This window comes from Anopheles coluzzii, chromosome 2 (assembly GCF_943734685.1).
Source record: "Anopheles coluzzii chromosome 2, AcolN3, whole genome shotgun sequence".
NCBI classification, from domain to species: Eukaryota; Metazoa; Arthropoda; class Insecta; order Diptera; family Culicidae; genus Anopheles; species Anopheles coluzzii.
Window position 1 is genome coordinate 38,898,006 of NC_064670.1, and position 22,571 is coordinate 38,920,576.

At 49.9% G+C, this 22,571-nt stretch overlaps 3 protein-coding genes and 1 long non-coding RNA gene across 5 annotated transcripts in view; 1 reads left to right on the forward strand and 3 right to left on the reverse strand.

Annotated features, from left to right (window-relative positions):
• Positions 1 to 11,404, reverse strand: part of LOC120949244 (glypican-4) — a 60,806-nt gene extending 49,402 nt beyond the window's left edge. The window contains exon 1 of the mRNA XM_040366424.2: positions 9,110 to 11,404. Coding sequence (XP_040222358.2) covers positions 9,110 to 9,401 — 292 coding nt within the window. The 5' untranslated portion in view covers positions 9,402 to 11,404. The remainder of the gene's footprint in view (positions 1 to 9,109) is intronic.
• Positions 11,405 to 11,997: 593 nt separating this feature from the next.
• On the forward strand, positions 11,998 to 17,615 carry LOC120947226 (UDP-glucose:glycoprotein glucosyltransferase). The gene is made up of 6 exons (XM_040362379.2): positions 11,998 to 12,571; positions 12,661 to 14,744; positions 14,825 to 15,573; positions 15,647 to 15,767; positions 15,844 to 17,317; positions 17,392 to 17,615. The coding sequence occupies exons 1-6, from the start codon at positions 12,325 to 12,327 to the stop codon at positions 17,430 to 17,432; spliced, it is 4,716 nt and encodes a 1,571-aa protein (XP_040218313.2). The 5' UTR covers positions 11,998 to 12,324; the 3' UTR covers positions 17,433 to 17,615.
• Positions 17,616 to 17,691: 76 nt separating this feature from the next.
• On the reverse strand, positions 17,692 to 18,859 carry LOC120947228 (uncharacterized). 2 transcript variants are annotated; one of them, XR_007451865.1, is made up of 3 exons: positions 18,720 to 18,859; positions 18,179 to 18,566; positions 17,692 to 18,111 (listed from the first exon to the last, which is right to left on the reverse strand). It is a non-coding gene; the product is annotated as an uncharacterized LOC120947228 (long non-coding RNA). The 2 variants fall into 2 exon arrangements; XR_007451864.1 differs by having other exon boundaries at positions 18,680 to 18,859.
• Positions 18,860 to 19,273: 414 nt separating this feature from the next.
• Positions 19,274 to 22,555, reverse strand: LOC120947227 (zinc finger protein 665-like). The gene is made up of 6 exons (XM_040362380.2): positions 22,345 to 22,555; positions 22,066 to 22,192; positions 20,878 to 22,006; positions 20,385 to 20,804; positions 20,108 to 20,308; positions 19,274 to 20,027 (listed from the first exon to the last, which is right to left on the reverse strand). The coding sequence occupies exons 1-6, from the start codon at positions 22,468 to 22,470 to the stop codon at positions 19,475 to 19,477; spliced, it is 2,556 nt and encodes an 851-aa protein (XP_040218314.2). The 5' UTR covers positions 22,471 to 22,555; the 3' UTR covers positions 19,274 to 19,474.
• Positions 22,556 to 22,571: the final 16 nt, after the last annotated feature.

Sequence of the window (22,571 nt, forward strand, 5' to 3'; positions counted from 1 at the left end):
GCCCTCCTTGCAATTAAATAAATTCAATTGTGATGGGTTCATAATAGCCAAATTAAAGATTTATTTAACACAACAAAGGCCGCTCCAAACGCAGAGGAGAGCGCAAAGGCAATAAACAAAACATCTACAATGATCCGCCCCGCTTATGGTTTGAGGATATTTTACCGACTTTTTAACGAACCATTAGCATAATCTGCCCGTTTGATATTTTGGAGCGCATGCATTCAATTCCCAATACACATACGCACACACACAGGCAACACAAGGCCGGTGTGCATTGGTGTATTGAGTTTCTCAAACTCGAGCCCGAATCAAGTAACCGACGTGAAGATATATTGCCACCAGGCGCGCTGAAGAGACGGACAGTTTTAACCGTCCCCAAATCGGCCAGTTTGCTCTCACGGACCCACCGAACGCTAAAGCGCGACGACCAACACACTACAACCAGCGGGACAGAAACGATACGAGACGTCGATATGCATGCCCGGGGGACACCACCGCCACACGGTTTCGGGGATGGTCGTCATCGATCGATCTAATGTGATCTCATTTTTCATCTTAACAGACTGACCGCAAAGACGTCGAATGATCTTCGCTTTCCCGTGCCGGTGCTTCGTTTACCAAAGGTACGTGCGAACAGGAGGAATATGGCTATCGAGGGAATGAGAAACGCACCAAAGCCAAAGCGAGGGATGGTAGCGCTTAAGGGATTGGGACAACTGAGCGGATCCACACAACCACAACCGTACCGCAGTGACATAAAGAGACCTGTGCTGGCTGGCAAGGATTAGTGAGAATGTCACAAGATAAGGCAGAAGAAAGGCATAACACGACCAAGAAAGAAATTAATATAGACGCTTCAGCCGACGGACGAAACAGTGTCGGCCAGCGACGCGAAACAGCAAAAGAGCACAATGCGCTGACAATAAGGCAAATCCTTTCGCCTTTTCCAATGCTCTCACGGCACTTCTTAGCCGTGCTGTATCGCTTCGTTCGCAACAACTGCCGTTGACCGGTGGCCGGGCCAGCAGTATCATTGTCATAATGCGATTGTGTACGTCTTTATGTCAACATCAACGCGCGATAGAGAGCGCCCGTCGTTAAATTGGGCGATACATTTTAATCGCCGTAAACGTGAGCGTACGATTAAAATGCGATCGATCGAAGGATTACAAACGATCGTAATCGGATCGAGCAAGGTTGGAAAGGAGGACGAGATAAAGAGTTTCTAAATTCAACCACAGAAACATAAACTTTATCAAACAAATCGAAACGATGGGTTAGGAATTCGATCGCACGCGCGCGTACCAGGAGAAAGTAATCTTTGGTTTCCAGGGAATTCGCTCGCTACCTTTAACATTTTCTGCAGAAGGGGAGAGGAGTTTGCGCGCCCTAGGGTTGAAGAACAATCCATAATACATCTGTGCCCGTTTCGGGTGCGCACCACAGCCGCATACGCTCTAGACGGGAGGGATTTGCCCACGAAGATTTATGCACGATTGCTCCTCCGTACACTACAGAACACGACGGACGAAAACAAGAAACAAGCCCACCCAGACGGCGGGCCCAAAAGGTAGCGACAGAAGAGAACACAGCATAGCTTCTTGAATAGGGGTGGTGGCGGTGAGCCGTTTTACGGCGAATATAAGGTTATTGCAAATATGATTTTGATTTGTGGGAATTTTTACAGGCCATTTGTTTTGGGTTCGCCTGAAAACAAAACACCCTCTTCTACACATGTTGGGGAGGGCAAACAGCATCATCATCCACGCTGCATGTGACTAACATGTAACACGGGGCCGGAGCATCCAACGTCTCAGACCCTGCGCCCCTGCTCTGTGTGCACAGAGAGATAGTAGTGGGCAAGATAATGTGGACGTCCTGCAGTCGAGTTGTCGGTGCGTTCGGTACGCAGTGCCCCGTGGAAGGGGTTTGGCCAAGAGTACGTGAGTTGATCTGGAACCTACACTTAAAGGAGGCCGTCACCGAGGGCGCACCACTTGGATGGTGCGAAAGACGTGCGCAGATTAACTTATCTTTTAATTACCCACAATTATTCGCACACTGTCAGCCGGTTGTCCGCGGGCCTGAACAATTGTCTGTCCCATTATCGGCTTCGGTGAGTGTATGGGAGGCGACATGCCGGGTACGAGAGCAGTGGACAGACCAAATATTTACGATTTGCGGTTAAAAATAAGGTGTCGCGGGGACTGTGGTCACGGTAAGCGTTACGCGTCAAAATAAAGCGCAGCCCATCACCCCGGCGTATGGGGTTTCGCTATTATCTGCGTCTCTGCCTTTTGGTTCTGCTTTAATTTGTGTTTGTGTTGAGATATTTTCACTTTCTGCGCCATGGTTTCCTCTACGGCGACGCCCGATGCGCTTCCACCTTCGGCCATCAACGAGGGACTGTAGGTGAACTATAAAAAGTGATTATAAACCTCCAACATCTTATATGTGCGCATTTTTTAGATTAAAATTACTGACTATAGAAATGAAATATTTGATACGTGCTACAAAGAGGTTCGTAAATCAATCGAAAAAAAAAACACACACACAGACACGCTATAAACCATAAACACAACCTCCCTCTGCAGAAGCGAAAATGTAAAAAGTCATACATAAACTGACAACCCCCACTCGTCGAGCATATATATATAGTATATGCAAATCAGTGCCCGAGATGATGGAAGCGAGCGAGAGAGATGAGTGAGTACTGAAAAATTGTTTATGTTGAAAGAGTTTATTGTTTAGGCTTCCAGGCTAACGGCAGCTCGTTGGCTCCCTGAAGAAGGCCTCACTGTACCATCATGTACGGAAGAAATTATGGAAGAAACGCCGGGCCCGTGGATTTTCATGCGCCACAGCATCTCTAGCATCACCACCACCAACATCAACAGCACCACCACCACCTACCGTAGTGTGTTTGTGTAGCGCTTTAGCTGATGGGGAGCGCTTTTTGAAGGAGCTCATCATCATGTCCGGAATGTGTTCGATCCGTGAACATTGTTGACACAATTACTCGAAGCACAGCACAGAGTCGTGGTGTTTGACCGTAGGCTACTGAAACAAACGCCGATTTCACCTCGGTCGATCTCTTTCCTGCGCGCTGTGGCTGTGTGAGACCGTAACTATGATAAAGCATAATTTACCACTTTAGCATAAATGCTGCAGCATGGAGGTTCTGGCATGGTGGTGCAAACGGTGAAGCAAAATCATAACCTTCGACACGCAGCGCTCTGCACCAACGCCAAATGCCAAATGCTAAATGCATCGGAATAGTTTTCCACTCCGTCGGAGATAAACGTTTAAACGTGCAGGGCGGGAAAATAACATACCGGCGGTTACGTTTTTTTTACTTCACTCCCGTCAGCAACATCACTCCCAACATGGAGAGAGGGAACTGCATAAAATTAACGTGGTTGTAGCTTATTTCAAACTTCCCTAGTGAAACCAGCACGGATTGAACGAAATGTTTAGGATAGAAATTGCAATGCACCCTATAGTGAATTCCGGTTAGTAGTCCTCATTCGTGGTTAATTAAAAGTTACACAAACGCATACCTACATAGCTGTCAACCGCATTTCATGTCTAATTTGAAAGTCGTTAAGCATACTTGTGTGCAATGATACACTTTTCCTGTGAGGGTGGTGTCAACGCAAAGGGATCACTTGGATGTAAATCAAAGACTCCAAGATCTTGTCAGTACTAACCGACTAACATACTTCAGCGACTAGCAGCGATTGTGCACAAAGCAGGAAATTCAACAACAGCACAACAGACAACAACAAAAAAAGCGTATCGAGTCGTTCCATTCCGAAACAATGCACATGCAACGAGAAGAAATTCCAATCACGAGATGACTAAACGGCAGCACTTGCTCTTCCCTCCCCGGGAATGAAGGTGGCAGGTTGTCGGCAGAAGGTGTCAACACAGCAGAAGTATGCCACGGTAGTTCAGTGTTCTAGCAGCTCTAGATCTACAGTGCTGAACGGGTGTCTCCAACCTACCACGGGTGAAGGAGGTGGAACAAGTTGAGTTCAGAAAACAAGCCTCGAGTAGGCTCTTTAATCACACGGAGCGCGCTTCTTCGCCAAAGGATGCAGAGCAGTTTCGTTGCTCATCCCGCGTCCCCTTATTTCCCGGCCCGTTCCCGGGATGCTGTCCGGCTGAGTGCTTGCTTTATGCTGTTTATTTTTCCTGTCCATGTTTGTCCTACATATTTTAGCTCCATCTCCATCTTTCCCAACCGAGGCACAGAGGGAAAATGTAGTTGGTTCGAACAGGTAGATGGGATTCGAGTTCGAGTCAGCATGGGACGGACAGATCCTTCTGGTCGCTAGCATCACAAACCTGCACACACATGGGATGCAGTGCATTTGGTTGGTGAAAATTAGTGTCAAACAGGTACGTTGCTTCGCACTAGGCAGGAGGAAGGTAGGAGCATCGTTTCATAATTTCCATCACATTCCTGCCATGTTCTATTGCATTCTTTCACTTTCGTTCTTTCGCAGCTTCCCCACAGCTTCTTACAGACGTCCAGGCTTTATTCTCTCTTTCTCGTCAATTTGTTGAAAATGTTTCAAGGATTTTTATACTGTGATTATTATGTTCTTCAACAATACACCTATGCAATGCTTCACTTCCATAATTCTGTCTCATTCTCTCTCTCTCTCTCTTCTTCCATCCACAGTGCAGGGCCCGGAATGCTGGGAGAGATTACCTTTTCCTTCCACCCAGCCCATTGGAACTCTGATCCGCATCGAAGGGAACAAGAAACGTCAAGCACGGAGAAGGCGCCTTACCTTTTTGCCTGCTCAAATCACACTCGAGAATGGGCCGAAGAAAAGAAGCGTATGTTTTTATTTCTGTGTTGTTTTTTTTTTCGCTACACCATACAATGGAGAAGAGGCACGGGATGGAATGAAAGGGAATTCTTCAAATAAAGAAGAAGAAAAAAACACCTCTCTCGAGAGGGTGGCGCGGGCGGCGATGAGGTGACGTTAGCGTCGTTTCCTAGCTCACCCTGACGAGGGAAGTGAGAAGGCTTCGGGACCGCAGCGGCAACGGATTTCGAAAAATCATTACCAACGCGAACGAGAGCGCCTATAGGCCGGACAAACCAACTAGCCAGCCAGCCAGCCAGCAAGCAAGCAGGCGTACCTTTTCAGGTTTGCCAGCGTCCGCCGCGCCCAAGACGCTCGAGTAGCTTCCCTCCCGTTCGATCCTTCTTCGGCTTTTCGGAAGCGTTTATGGTGCAGCGACGAGGTCTGCTCTTTTTTTCGTGAATGGTAGGAATTTTTCAAAGAACAAAGACGGAAGAGAGGATAGAAGAGATGAGAAGAAAAAAAACGGAGACGATCAAACGGACCTCGAAGGGACAAAGTCCGAGCCCGGGAGTGTCGATTGCCATTGGAGAGAAAAAAAAGAACACGTCCCGAGACACGCTGGAAGAAGACGACCGGGCAGATGAAGTGGTAAATCTCTTAATTATTATTTTTGGCTACCAATACCACCGTAGGCCTGTGTGGGAAGGTGGGTACTGCGGGTGGAATGGTACTTGGCGAGGAGTTAATCTCTTCCTACAATCATACAAGCACACACACACACACACTCATACGTCGAAGGAATGGAAAAAAGGGCCCAGACCGTTGCGTCAAGTAGTAAAACTTTTTATCACTTTGATCAACCGGATGCAGCACCGGGGAAAAAGGGGAATAGAAATGCCGCACACCAAAAGGATGTGTGTTTTCACCACAATACGATGGTGGCTTTTGCCATCCGTACCGGGAGTTTGTTTGATGTTTGATGAGGCAGAGAAAATTGTTATGGGTGCCATTTAAGTGTAGGAAATGTTGCAAATTTTACGGCGCAACGGAGGAGAGTGTACTGTTTAGCATCGCACAGAATGAAGTTTTTTTGGAAGTTAATGAATCGTTCGCTCGGCTAGTTTTGCGCCCTAGCAAAAGGATTACACTCTTTCATGTCATTTCTGTAGCAAAAAAACACTCGATTCTCCTAAACTGGGTCAACGCGGTATGGACTTTCGCGGGCATGTCTACGTTGTTGGCTTTAACGCTTCAGCGACAAAAAGGATTCTACGTTTTCAACAAGCCTCTATCGTTAGAACTGAATGTTAACAAACAGACGCATTAATATGACACAGACTGAAGCGGAGAAGGAAACATTATGTGTCAGAGTACGCGCTGTCATCCTGAATGGCCAGCTCACAAAGAAGAATCGAGTACCAGACTGCACACAACAATAAAAAGGGTCCACATAAAGCCCTATGCGATTAATGGATTTTAAATTCGTGGCTGTAACAAAAAAATGGAAAAATCGCAGCCTAAGAGCTTTTTTCCCAATTTGCCCTATTCCATGCAGCGTAATGTACCCATTTAAATTGCCTAGCTAATCCTAGCTGACGACCAACGCAAAGGAAAGGAAGAGCTTAAGCATGATGATGATGATGCTGGCGATGACAATGTGCCGTGCCGTAATTGTTTACCGTTTAAACCGAACGCAAACAAAAGCTCACAAATCGATTCTAATCCATCCATCGGTGAAAGAACGTTTGAGGGGCGGGATTTCTGCCAGTGCCGGCGATGCTTAAGATGATTTTTGTTTCCAGTTCTTTGGGCAGGCGGCACGAGGAGGGATGAATGGGGACAGTTTAAAGTGAATAGTGATTGTTGAGCAAATTAGCCTTAAGCCGATGAGGACGCTATTGAGAGGGGCTGAAATGTTGTTTGCTTGCAACACATTTAACCGATAAAAGATGCTGGTAAACTCTCCACTATTACTTACAGACCGTTCTTAACCATTGCTTGTATCGCTATTGCAGTAGTGGGAAACGTAAAGCTCAAATTGAAATCAGTCATAGCTGAACGCAAACGCAAGTGTACCTTAAAATGTGTAACGATTCATTTGACCAGATTTTTTTTCTGCCCGATTTATTTCGAACGTAAGTAGATTGCCCCTAACTCCCTCCCCATCCCCAACAATCTAAATCAGCCATCCTGGCTACCCATTGCCTTATGGAGAGTCTCCTCCTCGGGGAGACACAACTGATCGACCCTCGATTGAGTAGCAATCGATTTTTGCTTACCGACTCTAGTCCTGCCTAACTTCCACGCTCCACGCTCCACCCGGCTGTCCCGGGATGCGGGGAGCTGATGTATCAAATTTCAACCCAACGTCCATCCCAATCATTCGCCTTGGCAAATAATAAAAATGTACTCCGCCCTTAGGGCGCGTTTAGGGGGCTTCCCTACACACACAAAAAAAAGTATTTTAACGGATCGTTTGACGGCACCAACAAAAATCGGTCCCCGTAAAAGCTCGAAGAAAATAGATACTTTAGCTTCTGAACTGATTTGATGGGGGCACATACGCAGCCATACACAAACACATACACACAGACACAGCTTGGTAAACTTGAACGGTTCGTGTTTATGAATTTAGATACCGTAAAAATGGTGTAACTAATCGAGTGTTAAACCGATCATCACGGCACAGCGTTTGTTGTACTTTGAAGCAGTGTAGCAATGTTTGCGAATCGAAAGATGATACAATCGATCAAACCCATTTTTTGCCATATGCTTCATAATTTTGGGCATAATTTTGGAGCACCAACAAAAAAAATCAACTCAATTTTAGTTGTGTTAGGCAGGAAAGCAAAAAATGAAAAAAATAATATGCTTCACAAATCACACTCGCTTTGGTTAAAAAGTGTCGTATTTCAGACTCTGGAAGGAAAGGGGTTTTTGTCCATCCAGCCGGGCTTTACCCTCGTTGGGCCATCTTCTTGCGATTAATAGTTAATCGAGTTCATTACGTACCTAAGCATACTTTTTGCGTCAGGATTCACATAATATCCCCAGGATGCTGCCGGAGTAGCAAACATTGAAAGGTAATCTGGGGTAGGAATCGGTTTTGCTCCCGAGACTGGAGGGTCTCCCCGAGCTAAAAGCATCCCATTGCCCTAGCAGGATGTGCCAGTTACGATTCACTCGACTGAACAAATAGCTGCCGGCTGTGTCATTTAGCTCTTGTGACATTTTGCAGTGCCTTTTCTACAACCCGTGTAACGTGTGTCGCCCATTTGCCAGTGAGCCACACCGATTGCCAGCGGGGAGCAGGTGATTGAGATTGTAATGGTGTCAAAGAAACTAAGAGCAACAACAAAAAAAGCTCATGTCGCTACAGCTTTTGATCTGGCAGAAATGTTAATTTTTTGTGGTTGGTAAACAAAACAAAAAACGGCAACCCCAGACAACCAGTATTGCGGCAACTTGCCCGAGCAGTTCCGACTGTCCTCAGGCGCATGGATGAGAGCATTTATTCCGTGCACGAACCTGCGCCGCCGAACGGTTGTCACTTGGTTGATGGTTTATGATTTTGCGTGAGCACTTCATTACTTGAACAAATTTAATGAGCAAAACGTTCAAATGTACACCGGGGTACAGCCAACTTCTGCGGAATATCGAGTAGTGTGTGCGCCGCCTCCAGCTCGCGCCAGCTACTCGCGCCGAAGCATAAATCACTCACCGAAGTTCCGAGAGAATTAATGCACCGTCACCCCGTCGTTCCCTGCCCGTACGTGACACGCATTGACGAAGCAAAGTTGCCGCGGCGCATGGGGTCGGTCGTCGGGGCGTTCGGGGAAGAACGAACAAGAACTGCGCCCGATTGGGCAATTGACAACATGCTTAGACTTTGCATTGCCGTGGAACGTGAGCATGGTTCGATAGCTGTTTCTTTAAAGAAAAAAAGAAGTCCCCGGCTACTCCAACCAGCAGCAGTGGGGACACGATTGCGCATCAATAATTGTGAAACACGACGGCTAATGCGGTTACGGTTCGGGCTCCGGCAAACAACACCGTGCCGTGGTTGCGTTTGTCACAGTCCCGACGACGGGAAGGTCCTCCCCCGAGCCACCCTCTGCGGCGCGATAAGATAAACGACAAAACGCTGATCGGCAGCCAGGCCGCAGGTCCAATGCGCGCGAGCTCCGTTAACAATGATGATACTTAAAGTAGCGTCACATTCCGTGTATCTACAACGATATCGCAGCAAGAGTAGTGCAGTGTGCTTCTCGTTTACTCACCTGGAATGGGATCAATGGGCATGTCGATGGGATCGACGCCGCGCTGCTTCAGCAGCGGGTGCACAGCTACGCAGGACGGGCGGCGATGATGACCGCCGACATCGGCCGAGGCACTGTTGGCAATTCCGTTCCCGTTCGACGGAAAGGATGCCGCCGGAATGGCACTGGCACTGACCATACCGGCTCCCGATAAGGCACCGATGAGACACACCGACACCAAAAGCAACAAGTTGACCGGCACCACACCGGCACCCTTCGCCAGCTTCTGCATCGTCCGTCGTTGGCTTGCCATGGTGGTTGGTGAAGCAGCACCACTACTGGACGTTAAAGGGACGTCAATCGAAACGCGCGTAAATCGAACAACTGACCACTCTGTGACTCACACTAAACACCGAACCGTAGCGACACACTTGTGGGCTTCACAGTGGAACCATCAAGACACGGCAGCAGCAACAAAGCGCTTGAAGTATCACTTTAATACCTGAACAAAGAATTATCACTATTTTCACCACAGCTTCCACGTGTAACCACAACGGGCAACCCTGGCAACCGAATTTGCGCTCACTTCACGCTTCACGCCTGCTCAGACCGCGGTTATCCACTCTCTTTCCCTTTCTTCCGGGAAGCACTACAATCTGCGACACGTTCCTGTGGATGGTTCCGGTACCTTGATCGCTGCTGTCATATATCACATGAAAAACCGCATTTCCGTTCCTGTACTTGGGCGCGCTATGATGATGACGATGAGACACGTGTATTATGACCCGGTGTTCTGGTGCAGCAAAGCAAAAAAAAGGGGGGTAAAGAGACCTGACCTTCTTCCCTTCCAAAAGAGGAACAACACCGTTGACAGAGCAGCACGCCGCTTATTAGCTTCCGTGTCCGAATACCGTGACGCGGGATGTTGGAGTGCGGACGATCACAAAAGCCAAGGTGTTGTCGTGCTGGGGAAATAATAATGGTGGCTTTTCTGCTGCCGCTATCGGCGTTACGGCCTTTTTTCCTGCCTTTCTTTGGCACCGGCCAGAACGGATGGCATCTAACCACGGCACGAACGGTCCCCGGCAAAGGGCTCTACTACCGTCATCCCCGGCTCAACGGTACCGCGTCCACATGCGCTGGGGGTTGTTATCGCAGCGGCATTTGAAAGACACACCGGCGGTGGTGGTCGGTGGCGCACGAACACTTTTCACCTTACTAATGTTGCTGTGCTTTGCGCTACCAGACGGTTGCGGCTGGCAATGTACCTTTTGTACCTCACCAACACACACAGTTAAACTCGCGCACTAACCTACACACACATACTGCGATTGTTGATACACGCGGATGCAGCGCTACACCTTGGTCGAACGCACACGTGTTTGATTTCAGCAGGCCGATGTCCGGAAAGAGGTTGGTGCGGTATCTCGCGGGCTTTATCTTGCTGATCGATTAGAAGTAACCAAAAACACCACGGAATACGAAAATGATAAAACACACACACTCTACCCCGGTGACGCCGCGTTCGTTTCTTTGTGTGTTTGTTCGCTCAAACTTTGTTTTCTACCATCGCGACGGTGTATGTATACACCTTGCAAATATTTTCTCCGATGAACGCGAACACACACACACACTCTCTCGTTCGATGCTGCTCTCTCTCAGTGATTCCTTTTCCGCGGACGGGAAAATGCTAGGGGGTAGGCGGATCTCGGTATGTCTAGCGAGAGAACGATTTATAATCAAGGAGGGAAAGGGGGTGAAGGGTATGCGTCGGTCAACTCTTTCACGTGCCGTTTCCTGTTTCTTTCGCGCACTTGCTGCGGCTCGGAATGGGATTTTCGATTGCTTCACGATTTCAATGAAATTGGCCACCCCAACTGCACGGCGTTTGCGGTTTGGCTTTACTGTTCACTTTACGACCGCATGTGTAAACCGTGTATGCCCCGTTGCTATTAATTTCGAACAGACTTTCTTTGCCCTCTTCTATTTTGCGAGAAAGAGTAAGTTTGTACTGGCGTTGGTTCGATTTCCCGAAACGGATTCTTTGTGAGCAATGCGTGCGCGCGGAACAACAACACAAAATGTAAATAAATCAGGTGCGTGTAAAGTATTTTTTTTTTACTTTTATTGACTTGAAAACGAGAGGTTTAATGAACTAACTTTAATTCAATATAAGTAGCAAACGAAAAGCAACTAGTCGCACACCGCGCACGTTCGTTTCCGTTGGGACGCACGAACGAAAAATCTAACCGCGACCGGTATCCACACACACGTCCGCACTCTTCGATTGTACTGCGAGAAATGAGGTTTTAATGTTTGCTATGCTTTGCTATGCTGTTTGCCATGCTGCGCGGCCCTGTCTCACATTTTCGCTCACTCTCTTTCTATCTCTCGCTCGGTGTGTAGAGAGAATTACGATTTGAGAGAGACAGGTAAAGGTTGGTTTAGAGGCAGTGTAGCGGTTTGTTTTATTCTTATTTTAAGTAGAATCTTTGAAGCAGTTTTAACAGAATCCAGATCGGGAATGGTTTGTTGATTTTATAAATAATACACTCTTTAACACGAAAAATTACTACAAAATTTACCTTTAATTATGATTCAGATTTTTTAAGCAATACGGCAAAGCCGTCCCTCCTGAATACAAAAAAAAGATTAATATTTTTTTTTTATCTAAAAGAGATTTATTCTAAAACCTGTTGAAGAGTAAGGATCAGGTAACGATAAAAGTTAACTGTTTTTATAATGTGAAAAAGCATTTCAAATACACAAAGCAAACGTGTAAAATTCGTCAGTTACCATTCAAACAGCATCGCAATATGGCAGACGTGAAGCGGACACAATGTACTCACCTGTCCGTCCTAGCCTTGTTGGAAGATTCGGCTGATGTGTCAAAACAATCTGAAAAGAATCTTCGTTTGCCGGAACGATAGAAACAAAGCGCATACGTACGGCGGTGATAAAGTGCATTTTTTATGTTAGTTTTTCGTTAGCAAGTAAGCAAACGGCAGCTTTAGGTGGTCCCGCTCGTGAACATCCTTTTATCAGTATGCACTAGCAGCAAGCAGTGAAGTGTTACGTGGTGCCGTGCCATTTGCGGCTTGTTTGAGGTTAAGCGGAGGAGTGGGCAGGTTAGGGAAGGGGACAGTGAGGAAGAATAGAATACGTAGGCATAAGCAAAACGCGCTGTGTGCGGTCATTTACTTCGTCGTGTTTCGTCGGTTCGATAACCGTCCGCGATGCGTAGGGTTTCCTTAGCCCAATCGATGGCAATCGTGGCGGTAGGCATCCTGTGCCTTTTTAACGCCGCACTGCTGGTCCATGCCGAACCGAAGAGTCATCCCATCACTACGCAGCTATCGGCCAAATGGGGTATCACTCCGGCTCAGTTGGAAATTGCCGAATTCATCGATGAGGAAAGTGCCAACTCGTTCTGGGATTACGTGGAGCTGTTGAACAACGTTCCCGATGGACTGTATCGCTTCGGTAAGCATTTGGGCAGGGCGGAGCAAATACTACCCCATAATGGTTGAAGTGCATCATAATAATACCTATTTTGTTGTCCATTGTTGCAGAAACGGAGGAGAAGCGTTATCGAAAGTCGCTCGAACTAGCCTCGGACATTCTCGGGGAAGGCCAAATGGGGCTGCTTAAGCTGGCGCTTTCGTTGCACAGCTTTTCGCCGAAGGTGCAGGCCCACCTTCAGGTGGCTACCGAGGTGCTGGCAAAGGGCGATTGTGAGACGACGATATTTGCAAGCATCAACGGCAAGGTTGCGTGCACGGTAGACGATCTACGGAGCATCCTGCGCTCGAGAGCCAAAGATCCGTCCACCGTTGAAACGTTCGCGATCGATCACATCTATCCCGGGTCGGAGAACAACTCGCTGACCGTGGTACTGTACGGTGAAATCGGCACGAGCGAGTTTAAGCAGTTCCATGCCGCCGTGAAAGCGGAAACGGAACGCGGTACGGTGCGCTACGTGCTGCGCCATTACGTGCGAAAGGTTTCGTCGCGAAAGGTACGCCTGTCCGGGTACGGTGTGGAGCTGCACCTGAAATCGACCGAGTACAAGAGCCAGGATGATTCGCCCCGACCGCAGGATGCAGCGGCTGGTGCGGACGGGACCGATCCGATCGACGAGCTGGAGGTGGAGGTGGAAGGGTTCGACTTTGGGCAGCTTAAAAAACGGTTCCCCCATCTGAGCCACTCGCTGGATCGCTTCCGGAGCGCTTTGCTAGAACAGCACGAAGAAATAGCACCGCTGAAGGCGTGGGAGTTTCAGGAGCTCGGTCTGCAGGCCGCCCGTCGCATCGCCGAAATGCAGGGCGACGAGGCACTGCAAATGCTACAGTTTATCTCGCAAAACTTTCCCACGCAGGCCAAATCGCTGCTGACGCAGACGGTGCCGGAAGAGTTTAAGAAGGAGATGCGGCACAACATCGAGGTGTTCGGGCGTAACCTGAACCTTCAGCCGCCCGACTCGGCCCTCTTCCTGAATGGGCTGTTTTTCGACGCGGAAACCATCGACACCGTGACGCTGCTGGACACGCTGCGCTCCGAAATGCGCGTGCTGGAGGGGCTGAACCGCATCAACATCCGGGGCGGAAGTGCCACGCCCCTGCTGGGGTTGGACCTGTCTTCCAGCGCGAAGGAGTTCGCAATCGACATACGCGATTCGGCGATTACGTGGATCAACGATTTGGAAAACGACGCCCAGTACCGGCGGTGGCCGGGCAGCTTGAAGGATTTGCTCCGACCGACCTTTCCCGGGATGTTGCGCAACATACGTAAAAATCTGTTCAATCTGGTACTGATCGTCGATCCGGTGGAGGGAGACAGTGCTGGGCGGGATATTGTGAAGCTGGCGGAAAGTTTCGTCGTCCATATGGCACCCGTTCGAATCGGGTTGGTGTTTAAAACCGGCGAGGGGGAAGACTACCGGGCGGTAACGTGCGGCTTTAACTATGTGCATCAGAAGAAATCGTCCACGGAGGCGCTCGGTTTTCTGACCGATCTGTATGCTGCCACCGCCGACCAGAAGGTCATCCGCTTTGCCGACGTGCGCCAGGTGCTGAAGAAGAAGTTCAACCGGCTGAAGCTGGAAGAGGTGGACGAAATACTGGGCGAAGACTCGGACTTTGATTACGGGCGGCAGCTGGCGCAGGAGTTTATCGATCGGCTTGGCCTGAAGACGGTGCCCCAGGCGCTGCTGAACGGTGTGCTTTTGCCACAGTCCACCCTAACGAGCGATGAGTTTGAGGAAACAATTCTCACGGAGATAATGCAACAAACGCCAACGCTACAGAAAGCCGTGTACATGGGAGACCTGCACGAAGGCGAACCGGTCATCGACTATCTGATGAAGCAGCCGCACGTGATGCCACGGTTGAACCAGCGCATTCTGTCGCAGGACGAACCGCACTTTATCGACATGTCCGGACGGGCGCATCCCGACCTGGAGGATGTCACTGCACTGGGTCAGCTTTCGAATCCCGATCTGACGGCGACGCTGATGAAGAATTTGAAGTATTTCGGTGGCAAGTCTACCTACCAAAAGTTCCTCGGCTATCGGGTTCATTTCCTCACGGTTTGGGTGGTGGGCGATTTGCGGCTAGCGGCGGCAAGAAAGCAACTTAAAAATGCTCTTAAATTTATGGTACGTGTACGATTTACCTCTCAATCACTTGGCCTCCCGGGTGGGTTATATTGTTGTTAACAATTCCATATTTGTTTTAGAAATCGTCATCTGGCACACGTGTTGCGTTCATCCCGAACGTAGACGGGACGGATGCGGTGCGCTCCGAGCTGAAAAAGGATCTCAACGCACTGGTGTGGGCCACCATCAACACGCTGGAGGCAGATGAATCGTACGATCAGGTGATGAAACTGTTCGAAGCATACGAATCCGATCCCAGCACCGTTTCGTCGTCGGTGCCGGACTCAGTGCTTGGCTTTTTGCCCGCCACCCAGATGCATCTCAAGATGCTGCGTGTCTACTGCCAGCGTGTGCTCAAGCTGAAAGCATCGGCAAGCACAGTTATGGCAAACGGGCGGCTTTTAGGTTTGTTCGACAAGGACGAATTCTTCGATACGGAGGACTTTGGTCTGCTGCAAAGTTTCAACGCACTGCAGTACACGGATAAGATACGCACCGCCATGAAGCAAGCTTCGCAGGGCGACGCGGACGATACGCCAACCATGACGAGCGATACCGTAATGAAGCTGGTTTCGATTCTGGTGCCACGACAGCAGTCCAAGTCGCGCTACACCATCCCGTCGGACGTGCAGGACAGTCGCACCGTGGTGAAACTGGCTCCGAAACGCACCGATCAGCCGTTCTTCGAGATCGTGGCCGTACTTGATCCGGCATCTCGCGGTGCCCAGAAGCTGTCCTCGCTATTGCTGCTGTTGCGCGATGTCGTCAACTGTCAGATGAAAATGTTCTTCTGTGCCATCGATAAACACAGCGACATGCCGGTTAAAACGTATGTCCGTGGCATACATTTCATCATTTCCCATTCGATAATGGCTTCTTTTTTCTCTATTAACCCGCTGTAGGTTCTATCGGTTCGTTGTGGAGCCGGAATTACACTTCACCAACGACGGGCGCCTGTCGGCTGGACCATCCGCCAAGTTCGTAGGACTACCAGCGAATCCTCTGCTCACGCAAAGCCTTAATGTATGTATTTTCACAGCATTAACACTGCGCGTTCAGTTGTTTAAACAACAATGTGTCGTTCCTTTGCCCCTCACAGGTGCCTGAAAATTGGTTGGTAGAAGTGGTGCGTTCGGTATACGATCTGGACAACATTAAGCTGTCGGAAATCAACGGTCCCGTGCATTCCGAGTACGAGCTGGAGTATCTGCTGTTGGAGGGGCACTGTTTCGACAGTTCCACCGGCTCACCGCCACGCGGGTTACAGATCACGCTCGGCACGGAGGATCGCCCGATCATCGTCGATACGATCGTGATGGCGAATTTGGGCTACTTCCAGCTGAAAGCCAACCCAGGCGCTTGGATTCTGAAGCTACGCCATGGAAAGAGTGCCGACATCTACGACATTACCAGTGCGGATGGACCGAACACGGTGCATACGGCCGAGAGTACGCGTGTCATCATTAGCTCGCTCCGCTCGCACGTTCTGAAGCTGCGCGTGACGAAAAAACCGGGCATGGCCGGTGTCGATCTGCTGGGCGACGAGAAGGACGCAGCCGGCGGGGGTGGCATCTGGGACTCGATCAGTTCGATCGTCGGCACCGGTGGTGGCGATAGTGCTGCCAGCGGAGGTACCGGCGAAACCGAAGTGCTGAACATTTTCTCCGTCGCTTCGGGCCATCTGTACGAGCGGCTGCTGCGCATCATGATGCTGTCGCTGCTGAAGCACACCAGCACACCGGTCAAGTTTTGGTTCCTGAAGAACTACCTGTCGCCACAGTTTATCGACTTTCTGCCCCACATGGCGGAGGAGTACGGCTTCCAGTACGAGCTAGTACAGTACAAGTGGCCCCGCTGGTTGCACCAGCAGACGGAAAAGCAGCGCATCATCTGGGGCTACAAGATCCTGTTCCTCGACGTGCTGTTCCCGCTCGACGTGAAGAAGATCATCTTCGTCGATGCGGATCAGATCGTGCGGGCGGACATGAAGGAGCTGAACGATTTCGACCTCGGCGGCGCGCCGTACGGTTACACGCCGTTCTGCGACTCGCGGCAGGAGATGGAAGGGTTCCGGTTCTGGAAGCAGGGCTACTGGAAGAACCATTTGCAGGGCCGCAAGTACCACATCTCCGCCCTGTACGTGGTGGATTTGCGGCGGTTCCGCAAGATAGCGGCCGGCGACCGTATCCGGGGCCAGTACCAGGCGCTCAGCCAGGACCCGAACAGTCTGTCCAACCTCGACCAGGATCTGCCGAACAACATGATCCACCAGGTGGCGATCAAATCGCTGCCGCAGGAGTGGCTCTGGTGCGAGACGTGGTGCAGCAGCGACACGCTGCAGCACGCCAAAACGATCGATCTGTGCAACAATCCGCTCACGAAGGAGGCGAAGCTGACCGCGGCGCAGCGCATCGTGCCGGAGTGGAAGAATTACGATGCGGAAATCAAACGGTTGCAGGCGATGGTTGACGATCGGGAGCATGAGGAGCAGGCCGCGGTGGCAGCAGCGGCGGCAGCGGCGGCTGAGGCTTCCACCATGGGCCACGAGCCCAGCAACGTACATTCCACCGAAGGTAAGCAATTGTGAACCCCCAATGAAGGTGCCATTTCGTTCGTTAATGAATTTGTTTGTCTGTTCGCCGTATAGATAAAGAGACGAATGCGGAAGCGCGACACACCGAGCTGTGATCGCGTTCGGTGCTTTTCGGGTGCTGACGGTCCGATCGATCGGTCGGTCCGCGCATGGTGTAGACGGGAGAAAGTGTGTGTGTGTACATGTGTGTGTGTATGTGTGAGTGAGCTAGGGGTAGAGAAGACGTTTGTGGAATAAAACAAAACGGAAGCGAACAAATGTTAAGGAAGGAACAGTAATTCACACGGATTGATGTTTCATTCCGCACACGAACTCCTTAAGCAGTAATCTTTAACAAAGCCAACGCGATTCGCGACCATTTTCAAATACCTTAGTCATGCACACACATGTTTATTTTCACTTTACAAACCATTTTTAAAAAGTACAATACTTTGCGGTACGTAGAAAGTCGTACAAAAAGTAGAAAGAAACTAAATTATCTTTTCTAAACCTTACAACTATACGCTGTTGATCCCCCAATGGATAGGGGCGTGTTGAGTTCGCACGCTCTGTGGTCCGTGCTTGTTTGCCAATCAGTCAGAGCCAGTATAATGCGCCCCGATTTCGTCACGCTCGCTCGCTCTAACGAGCTACATCCTTCGCGGACAGTCGGGACAAAAGGCGTACGTGCGCATCCACAATGCCAGACAGTGGCGATGGAACGTATGGCCACAGAGCGCCTCCAGCCGCTGCGTCCCGGCAATATTGTGCTGACAGATGGAGCATTCATTGTTTCTGGAAGCAAAGTGGCACGCGGTTTGAAGAGAGATGGAAATTAAAAATCGCGTTCGCTCAAACTCACCGTACGCTCAGGCAAGGCATTATGCCGGTGTGTCTAGACGCGAGCAAAAATGCTGCACTTATCCAGGCCAGCAGCCAGCAGTAGCTATGCTGTTGGTGGTACCTTCGTCCGTTCCCAGCAACAGTGCGACCGTTCAGCTTGGCGTACATTTTCGGCTGCGTTTCTCCCTTCTCGTTTGCCTCCCTCAACCAATAGCGCACGTCCTTGCCTGGACCGCAGGTAAAGAAGGACGAAAAGGACACTCAGTCCACTGCCGTGCCCCTGTCGGAATGCAAAAGATCACGCTTGTTCTGCCTGTTGCAGTCTCTCTTTGGGTGCACTTTTTCAAATGAACACACCGCTCATGAACACTTTCACCATTCATTCGCTTTGTTCCAGACACATATTACTACTCGGTTCGATTCGGTGTGGGCGGGTAGACAGAGAGAGAGGGAGAGGGGAAACGCTTTAAAACACACTGATTAAACATCTGATGCCATCGGACATAATCGGCACTCTTACATTGCGCTTGCGTTGTGTGATTTGATGTAATCTTGCTTACCAAACAGATTCACTGCCCACGGCAACAACACCACTGTGCGCCTTTGAAAGTCTTTGGCGATTAGGTCAATAGGCGAACCATTATACTTTGTGCTTTTTCTGATAGTCGTCGTCGCTTATCACTTAATTGCCGCTCGGCCTTCTTATCCACACTTCGCTTCAATTGTAACAATACGAGAAAATGTACCTTCGCCAAGGTTCAGCTGTAGCGTTCGAATTGCTCTGTTGTTCGGCCCAGTGTCGCGTTCAACCCGCTTCTCTCTCGACCTGCATCCGCGTTGATGCAAGTGTAAAGCGGAAGGATTACTGCACCGTCGTCGTCGTAGACACGATTCGTAATCTGAATATCGTCCAACAAAGTAACGACCGTACTCGTGGCCACAAAGAGCGTAAACTGGAGTTCTCAGCGCCCGAGCTTCGGGTAGCGTTGCTGATAAAAGTGCCTTCGCGTGTGAGTGTGTGTTAGTGTGAGCAATCCCGTTGCATTTGAAATGTGCAACGGACGTTTGAGTTAGATTTTCGGAATTTGTTTTACGAAGCAACATTGTTCACCACTTTCGAAATGCGTTCCACCGAACGCAAATATGGAAAATACTTTATTGCTAAACTAGTCCTCACTATACGCTTTCGCTTACAAAAGTCCCATCTGTTAATGTGGCCGGGTGGAAAAGAAACTGCTGAGTTCTGTACAGTAAACGGCCAAAATGAAAGTTTATCAAAAGAAGAATGGTAAAGAAAACAGAAAACCACAGCACTTCAGTTTCGAACGACGATTACCGATGCAATGTTTTCTTCCGGGTGCGCCTGCACCTCCTGCCACTCGAGCGGGTGTGCCTTCTTCCGGTGCTTGTACAGGTTCGAGATGTAGCCGAACGATTTGAAGCAGAACGCGCACTGATACTGATTGGTGCGCGTGTGCGTCGTCATATGTTCCATCATCGTCAGCTTGGTGGAGAAACCCTTGCCGCACACCTCGCACTTGAAGGAGCGCGAATCCATCGTCACCTCGCACGTGTTCTTCTGATGGCGCTTCATGTGGAACGTGGTGCGGAACATTTTGCCGCACAGATCGCAATTGACCGGGTCCTCCTCCGAGTGGATCGTTTTCATGTGCTTCGACATGCTGCAGGTGCGTATGAGCTTACCGCACAGCACACAGTTCGTCATCCGCAGCATCAGGCCCTCGTGCGAAGCTTTGTGCACTTCGAACGACTTTCGATTTTTGAACATCTTTGGACAGAGCTCGCACATCAGCATCAGGTCGGTGTGCGCGGTACGCTTGTGCGTCCGATAGGCTCTGTAGTTGAAGCTGTGGGAGGGGGTGGAAAAATGCACAGAATGTGTGATTAAACTCATCTTCCTAGACGCAATCCAATGTGGGATGCTTACAATTTGTTGCACACATTGCACTTCACGTCCTTCACGCCGTGGACGCAATCCACGTGCATCTTTAAGTTCGCCAGGAAGTTGAACGACCTTCCACACTGGTCGCACTTGTACTTTTTGTCCGCCTCGTCCGCCGTAGTTGGCGCATGGGCCTTCATCATGTGTTGATGCAGATTCTGGTGCACCTCCTTGCAGACTTCGCATCTGTGCACAGAACGACGCAACATTGCGATATTAATAGATATATTAAATAGAGACGTTACGATTCACAAATACTAACCGATACTTGTCCGGATTGTTGTGCATGTCGATGTGCGTGATGACCTGTTGCCGGTTGACTTGCCTGGTGGAACAATAGGGACACCGCAGGTACATGTTTTTGTTGTGCTCCTTCACCATGTGGGCGCGCAGGTCGCTCAGGTTGTCGTACGTCGGCGAGTCGGTCTGCTCCTCCTCGCATATATCGCACGCGATGACCTTGTAAAAGTCCAGCACCTCGTGGTCGGGTCCTTTCTCCTTCGGTACGTGCGGTTTCGGCACGTGCAGCTTCTCGTGCTTCTCCCGCAGATCCTCCGTCTCGAACTTTCGCTTGCACAAACTGCACGGATACGGGAGGTTCTCCTCCAGCTGGCTCTGGTGCACGCGCATGTGCTTCTTCAGCGATATGTTACAGTCCGTGTACTTGCCGCAAATCTGGCACCTGGCGCAAAAAGGGGGAAAGTAATGACGGTTAAATTAAAAGCAAAACTTTTGGCCAAAAACGACAAACTTACTTATTCTTCTCCGGATCGTCATGCGTCTCCATGTGACTCACGAACATTCCCGGCGTGTGGCATTTCTTCTCACACCTGGGACACTTCAGATACGGCGGCTGGTTGTGCTCCACCCGGTAGTGCAAGTGCGCTTCGGCAAACCGTTTGAACGTCACTTTCTCCTCACACACGTGACACGCAAACTCGTCCACATACTGAAAGATCTTGTTATCGCGCGCACCGTGATCGTTCTCCAGACTGCACTGATACTCGTAGAAGGCAAAATCATCCATATTCAGTTCCCGTTGAAGCTGCAGCCTCGCCTCGTACTCCGGATCATCGCCAGGTTCATATTCGCTCGGCTCTGTTTCTTCCTCTTGTACCTCCTCCTCCTCATCCTCCTCCTCATTGCTGTCCTGCTCCATATCGCTGAAATATTTTGCCTTCCGCACACGTGTCGATCTCCGTTCGGGTCGTGGGGTACCACCACTGTCTGGCGCATCCTCGTCTTCCCGCTCCGTTTTTACCTCTCTCTTTATTGCCCTTGGGGTGGGTACGATTGGTGAGGCGTTTCGCTGCACACTCGCATTCTTCGGTGGACGACCTCGGCGACGCTTAACAGGCACTTGCTCATCGTTGCCACCCGTCGAATCCAGGGAGGTGTTGTGCTCGTCCATGCTGGAATTGTTTTCTTTTTTAATGATCCGCAACGATGTGTCCGGTTCTACTTTGATCTGCTTCCGTGGGCGGCCTCGGCCACGCTTGACGGGCGGTTCGTCCTCCGGTACGAAGAAGTCGATAGCGACGGTTGAACTTTCTCCAGCACTGGACGGTTTCATTTGGCCGTTCAATATAACAGGCTGTTTGCGGGTTTCTGATTCGGGCCGGTCCGTCTGTTCGTGGTTTTCAAATGCATCCAGTCGGTAAACCGTTCCATCTCCGTCCTGCTCGACCTCGATTTCGAAAAGGCTAAACTCCTGATCGTTTGACTTCTTCTTTCTCTCAAGTGCCGAGCCCCTGCTGGGGCTTTCCTGCTCTTCGCTTCCATCGTACGAAGCATTGGGAATCTGTTTCATCTGCATCCGGAGCTCCTCGGCATCTTCCTCGAGGAATTCAATGTTTTTCAGCTCTCCCATCTCATCGTTCGCGGCTGCAACACGGTCAGATTATCAGATAACAGGCAAAACATTAGGTTCAATCAACACTTACTCGACTCATCGACTGTGATTCCATCGTCCCGATCGTGGAGGGCTTCGAGCTTGGTGTAGTACCGATGGAAGTTGTGTATGGTGGTCCAGCAATCCATACAAATGTGAGGCTCGCTGGCGGGATTCAGCTGCAGAGGAGAAGTAAACACAAAACCAATGAAACGTTATTGCACTGTTGTTTCGCACCGAGTCAATCTTGTTGTTTGTTGTGGCGTCACTACGGTGCGCTGCGTGTTTGGAAGCGCTCGATGGAGCGGAACCTCCGGAGGATTGCACTTACATCAAACCACAGGTGTTTCGATATGACCGATGCCATATGCAGGTCCCGGTTGGATTCACTAAACACGTCCAATAGCCATTTGGATTCGCTGGTTAGGCAAAGGGCGCAATCCCTTTCGCTACTCATTTTCGGGCTGCGTTAATTCGCTGCCAAGCGTCGAAATATGAAAAGATGGACTGATGGCTTGATGTTTTCGGGCTTGACAGTTGACAGCCATGTTGGGAGTG

What these genes read in the sequence shown, in the direction of transcription:
- LOC120947227 (XM_040362380.2), bottom strand. Translation starts at nt 22,470, where the DNA reads ATGAGTAGCGAAAGGGATTGCGCCCTTTGCCTAACCAGCGAATCCAAA. An exon ending in AATCACAGTCGATGAGTCGA is followed by an intron (nt 22,007 to 22,065) that starts GTAAGTGTTGAT and finishes ACCGTGTTGCAG; the next exon opens with CCGCGAACGATGAGATGGGA. An exon ending in AACAATCCGGACAAGTATCG is followed by an intron (nt 20,309 to 20,384) that starts GTTAGTATTTGT and finishes TTCTGTGCACAG; the next exon opens with ATGCGAAGTCTGCAAGGAGG.
- LOC120947226 (XM_040362379.2), top strand. Translation starts at nt 12,325, where the DNA reads ATGCGTAGGGTTTCCTTAGCCCAATCGATGGCAATCGTGGCGGTAGGC. An exon ending in CGATGGACTGTATCGCTTCG is followed by an intron (nt 12,572 to 12,660) that starts GTAAGCATTTGG and finishes CCATTGTTGCAG; the next exon opens with AAACGGAGGAGAAGCGTTAT. An exon ending in AAAATGCTCTTAAATTTATG is followed by an intron (nt 14,745 to 14,824) that starts GTACGTGTACGA and finishes TATTTGTTTTAG; the next exon opens with AAATCGTCATCTGGCACACG.